This window comes from Populus alba, chromosome 6 (genome assembly GCF_005239225.2).
Source record: "Populus alba chromosome 6, ASM523922v2, whole genome shotgun sequence".
NCBI classification, from domain to species: Eukaryota; Viridiplantae; Streptophyta; class Magnoliopsida; order Malpighiales; family Salicaceae; genus Populus; species Populus alba.
The window spans coordinates 4,237,510-4,243,469 of NC_133289.1; the positions used below are offsets into that span (position 1 = coordinate 4,237,510).

The 5,960-nt window shown below is 38.8% G+C and overlaps 1 protein-coding gene across 1 annotated transcript; it reads left to right on the plus strand.

The window, feature by feature from the left end:
- Nucleotides 1-4,925, plus strand: LOC118032546 (zinc finger CCCH domain-containing protein 30). Its single transcript, XM_035037266.2, has 2 exons — nt 1-336; nt 1,576-4,925. The coding sequence occupies exon 2, from the start codon at nt 1,688-1,690 to the stop codon at nt 3,785-3,787; it is 2,100 nt and encodes a 699-aa protein (XP_034893157.1). The 5' UTR covers nt 1-336; nt 1,576-1,687; the 3' UTR covers nt 3,788-4,925.
- The last annotated feature ends 1,035 nt before the right edge of the window (nt 4,926-5,960 follow it).

Genomic DNA, 5,960 nt, shown 5'->3' on the forward strand with positions numbered 1-5,960 from the left:
TATTTTATTTTCATTTTTCACTTTCCTTCTATTGGATAGGCGATTTTAACAAAAAAAAATGGAGTGAAACTTTTTCCTTCTTTAAATGATTTTTTATATTTTTTCATGAAAAGAAAGCAAAGAGAAAAACATAGGATTTGGAGAAGAAGAAGAAGAAGATGCTCTCCTTCTCTCACTCATTCCACAAACTCTCTCCTTCTCTTAACACGAAAAGAGCAGTTGTTTGAAACTTCATAGGCTTGCCAAGCTTGTTTTTTAAGTCACTAGCTTGTTTTGTCTGGATCTGTCAAAGAAAAACGGGAACTTCCATTTTCTTAGCTTTGAACTAACGAACTGGTAAGTAAGCTTGCTTCCTTCTTGCAACCTTAAGAAAACTTAAGTTGGGCTCACTTTGATCACTTACATGTTTACTTCTCTATGTTTCTTCATCTGGGATCTCTTGTCTTGTCTGTTTATCATGTCTCTGAGTTTGTGTTTTTTTTTTTGTTCAGCTTTGTTGTTTGGAGGTAACAATAGTTTTTGAATGAACACGTAAAGGAAAGATCTTTTGTGTTTCTTAGTTTTGTTTCCTTTTTTAGGTTAAAAATTTAGTGATATTTTTGCCTCCAAATACCAGATCTCTTACAAGTTCCTGATCTGGTCATTTTTTTTTTACTTTAAATTCTTTGATTAAAAATGCACATAATCAGTGCTGGATTGAGTGTGTACTTTGTTTTCTCTGTGGTTGTTTACTTTCGTGTCTGTATTGACTGTTCAATCTGAGTGTTTTGACATTATTTTTGTTGTTTTGATTTTTTTTTCCTTTTCTTGTATGGTAGTTTTTGATGTTCTTTGGGGATTGAGATGTGTTCTGGTTTTTGTTATGATTCTAGTTTCCTTAATTTTTGCCGAGTAAACTCAGGAAGGGTGAAGATGGAACATGGAAGTGAAGATAAAAAAGAATATTAAACCACAGATTATTGTTTGCTCAGTTAGTGATATATATTCTTGTGCATCAAATTATTTGAAAAAATCGAAAGAATCCCACACTGCAGTGTTTCTTTTTCTTTCTCCTGTTTTCCCCTCTGTTCTTAGACCTTCACTGAAGTTAAGATGGAACTGTTTCTCAAGACTGATACTTTTGTTTCCAGTTTTTTGATCCAGTATGAGAATAAGTAAGAACTTGCATAAAATCTAAGAAATCCTGTTTCCTAGTTTTTCTCCGTTTGTTGCGCCGGATTTCGATTTCCTCATCGGTTTCATTTAGTGCTTTTTAATTTTTCCTGGATCCTTTGCAACAAAGAATTTAAAATTATCCGGGGTTGTTACTAGTCTAATGGGTCTGCTTCATTAGCTCCTCTATAAACACTTGTATAGCATTTCTTCTTTGTCCATTCATTGTAGTTGGTTGCTATGCTCGGTGCTGTGTTCTATGGATAGGTGAGATTGATGATATTGTTTAATTTAATTGACCAACTTGTCTTGTACTTCTATGAATGACAATATTTGTTCACTTCTTGTTCGATATAGTGATGATAAGGTAGTTACGGTATTTATCTGCAGGTTGATGCTAATGAGATTGTATTTGAATTTCAGATGTACTTTTAGCAAATGAAAGTATGTTCTGTGGATTGGAGCAGTTAAAGCTTGCACTGACTCTGAAAATACCTCAATTTCTTTTGACGAAAGTATACCCACCAACATAGACATGAATCACTTAACTGTTGAAACTGAAGATACACTTGCAAGCTTGCTTGAGCTTGCTGCTAACAATGATGTTGAGGGCTTTAAGCGATCTATTGAGCGCGATCCTTCTTGTGTTGATCAGATTGGACTATGGTATGGTCGACAAAAGGGCTCTAAGCAGATGGCTAATGAATACAGGACCCCGTTGATGGTAGCTGCTACATATGGTAGCATTGGTGTTATAAAGGTGATTCTTTCTCTCTCTGATGCTGATGTTAATCGCTCTTGCGGTGTTGACAAGAGCACTGCCCTTCACTGTGCAGCCTCGGGTGGGGCTGTGAATGCCGTTGATGTCGTGAAACTGCTTTTAGCAGCAGGTGCTGATGCTAATGTGGTAGATGCCAATGGTCATCGACCAATTGATGCTATTGTTGTTCCGCCAAAGTTCCAAGAAGCGAGGTTAACTCTTGAAGAACTCCTTTCTGCTGAAGGTTATGTTATTGAGCAAAATCGAAGGGTTTCCATGTCCAATGCAAATTCAAATTCCCCGCCTCTCTCACCTACTCTGGAAGACATGTCTCTTCTGTCAGGTTCAGATTCCCCAATGAAGTCAAAGCTGAATGAAGCACCTGTTCCCTTTGTATCAGAGAAGAAAGAATATCCTGTTGATCCATCTCTCCCAGATATCAAGAACAGCATCTATTCTACTGATGAATTCCGAATGTATTCTTTCAAGGTAAGGCCTTGTTCCCGTGCCTATTCCCATGATTGGACTGAGTGCCCATTTGTTCACCCTGGCGAAAATGCTCGAAGAAGGGATCCTAGAAAGTTTCATTATAGCTGCGTTCCATGCCCTGATTTCCGAAAAGGGGCTTGTAGACGTGGAGATATGTGTGAATATGCTCATGGTGTTTTTGAGTGCTGGCTTCACCCTGCTCAATATAGAACCCGGCTGTGCAAAGACGGTACAAATTGTGCACGGAGAGTTTGCTTTTTTGCTCACACCGTTGAGGAGCTCCGCCCATTATATGTATCCACAGGTTCTGCTGTTCCCTCTCCTCGCTCTAGTACATCAGGTGCTACTGCCATGGATTTTGCTGCAGCCATGAGCCTCTTGCCAGGCTCTCCTTCAGCATCTGTCATGTCTCCTCAACCATTCTCTCCACCCATGTCTCCATCTGCCAATGGCTTGTCCCATTCTTCAATGGCTTGGCTCCAACCAAATGTCCCAGCTTTGCATCTTCCTGGAAGCAATCTCCAGTCCAGTCGCTTGAGATCTTCCCTTAATGCTAGAGACATTCAAGCAGACTACAATTTGCTTCCGGATTTTGATGTGCAGCAACAGCAGCTTCTTAGTGAATTATCCAGTCTCAGTCAACCATCTTTGAGCAACAACTCCTTGAATCGCTCTGGTCGATTGAAAACCTTAGCCCCTTCAAATCTTGACGTTCTATTTTCTGCTGAGAGCTTATCTCCTCAGTATGCTGATCAAGCACTGGCTTCAGCAGTTTTCTCCCCTTCCCATAAATCTGCTGTTCTCAATCAGTTCCAGCAGCAGCAAAGCATGTTATCACCAATCAACACAAATTTCTCTCCAAAAAATGTCGATCACCCTCTATTGCAGGCATCTTTTGCTTCAGGCAGGATGTCACCCCGAAATGTGGAACCTATCTCGCCAATGAGCTCTCGAGTGTCTATGTTAGCCCATAGAGAGAAGCAGCAACAGCATTTGCATAGCCTTAGCTCTCAGGAACTAGTCTCCAATACTGCTGCCATTGTTGGATCACCAGTTAACTCTTGGTCGAAATGGGGTTCCTCTAATGGGAAACCAGACTGGACTGTTAGTGCAGATGAATTTGGTAAGCTACGCAGGTCAAATTCCTTTGAGCTTGGTAATGGAGATGAGCCTGATTTATCCTGGGTTCAATCACTTGTTAAAGAATCTCCAACTGAGATGAAAGAAAAGTCAACAGTGCATGTATCTGAAAGCATAACAGCGAGTGCTTCATCAAGTGAGAGTTCAAATATGAACTCCCATATCGAACCTGTTGACCTTGACCATGCAGTAGGGTCATGGGTTGAGCAATTGCACATTGATCATCTTGTGGTTCAGCAAAACTAAAGGCAGTTTTATGGAGCCCGGAGGTGGCTAACACAGTTGGTTTTGGTAAATAATTACATTTTTTTTTATGATTTTAGCGGTAGCCAGTGTTGAAGGTAACAGTAACGAAGAGGAGGGGAAGGGAGAAAGAAAGTCACTTCCTACAAGGAAATTCATTTTCAGCATTTTATTATCACATCAGAAGTTAGAAAAGGTTGAGATCGATAACTCCTGGGATATATAGTGAAAAAAAAAAAACAATGCCCGGGCTAGGGCGAGGGCGGATGTATTTTTTTGTCTATTATTTTTCAAAATTTTATTTTTATTGGTGTCATTTGTTAACCTTTTCAAGATGAGCAATTTACCATGTAACAAAATTTCAGGTATAGTCTCCTCTTACTTATGCAAAATCAATCGGGGGCCTTTAAGGCAAACATGATTCTGGAATCTGCACCATTTATTTTGGCTGGAAACAGTGATGCTCTGTTTGATTGTTGAAATATCAGCATGAAATAGATGACGTTCTGACTTCAATCTGTCGGTTCTGAAGACAAGAAAAGTAAAAAGGGTGCTGAAAAGTGGTAAATTTCTACCATTTCTCCCCTTCTTTTGTTCTTTCACAAACATTATGAAACAACAGAAGGAAAGTTGGAGGAGGGAATGCTGCTCCCTCATCCTCATCCTCACCCTTCGCCTTTCGGTGCCTGAGTTTGACAAGTATTTTCCCTTTGTCTCTTAACATTTCACTAACACAGTCCAGAGAGGAAAGCATGAAGAAACCAAGCAAAAGAGACAAGAATACAGCGACGATGAACGATGGTTCTTGATTAGGCTTTGTTTACAAGCAAGGTGGCCAAATGCTCTCTCATCACAAGGAGTGCCTACATGATGTTGACTAGTTTAGGCCTTGATTACCCATTTCAGGGGTTGTGTCATCACAAGATTCATTTGGCAGATAAGAAAAAGTTTGATTCGGAGTTTGGACTATCATGACCAAAACCAATGGGTTAAGAGTGAAAAGTTGGAATAATTCTGTTCTGTTATTCGCTTTTTATCTCAAAGGAGTGGAAAGTCCATGCCTCCACATGAACTTTCTTGTGTTCCACTTCATAGCAAGAATATTTGCTTCTCTCTTTATTTTTTTTAAGGTTCCATTTAATTATAGTTTTGTTGGATCTTGCAAATAGGCTATCTAAGTTTGATCAGGGTGGTTTATGAATGTTACGTGCAAGTTCATTTCTTATAGAAAGGCTCTTACTTATTGTTGTTTAGTTTTGAAGGTGTGGATTTGGGTAGCTGAGTTAGGTGGGCTTCCAAGGTTTAGTTTTTGTTATCGTGGCATAATTAGATAGTGTTTGATGTAATTGCAGCGGTTATGTTTTTTATTTGAAAATATATTAAAATAATTATTTTTAATATTAACATATTAAATTTATTTAAAATTATAAAAAAAATAAAAAATTATGAAAAACATTTTTCTAAACACGAAATCAAACACAACATTAGATAATTATAATTACAGTTCAATTCACCAACCAATTTCATGTTCCAGGAAGAGCTAGGTTTTCACGTTGTCGTTGTGGTGTCAAAGAGTGGTTGGTCATGTCATTGTTTTGGCATCTAGGCATGAAATTTGGTTCTAGTTATTCAGCTCAAATCCATACTGTCGTAGGTAATTTCTCCTCTCTGTGTTTTTTTTTTTTTTTTTTTGACGTGGTGAGGAAAGCTAGGGTGGCTTACGCTTGAAAGCTAGACATTTTAAAAGGTTAATTTAACATAACTGAGAAACTGAGTTGACTCGGCTGCTTCGCCGTGAAACAAGTGTCTCTTGAGGAGACAATAGTGTAGGACCAGGACACTGGGTGCTTACGGGCTCGAGCCACCAAAATGGAAACAGAAAGTTGCATCATTAAAGAAGGGTGAGGTTGGGTGGGAGTTTGGTAGGGTGTTGGATATGACCTAACCAATAATCACTAGACAGACCCTTTACGAGGTTCATGAATTAGGTCCGTGTATGACCACCACTTAAATGCTCTAAAATTAGAGAGGCATCACTCTACCCTACCAGCAATGCATCAGATTCAGACATGAGATTACGTTCCTGTGTTATTTTAATTTTCAGAAATTACTCTAAAAAGATAGAAAGTTAAATTTGTGGTGGGATATATTACCATCATGTTTGCTCTCGTAAATT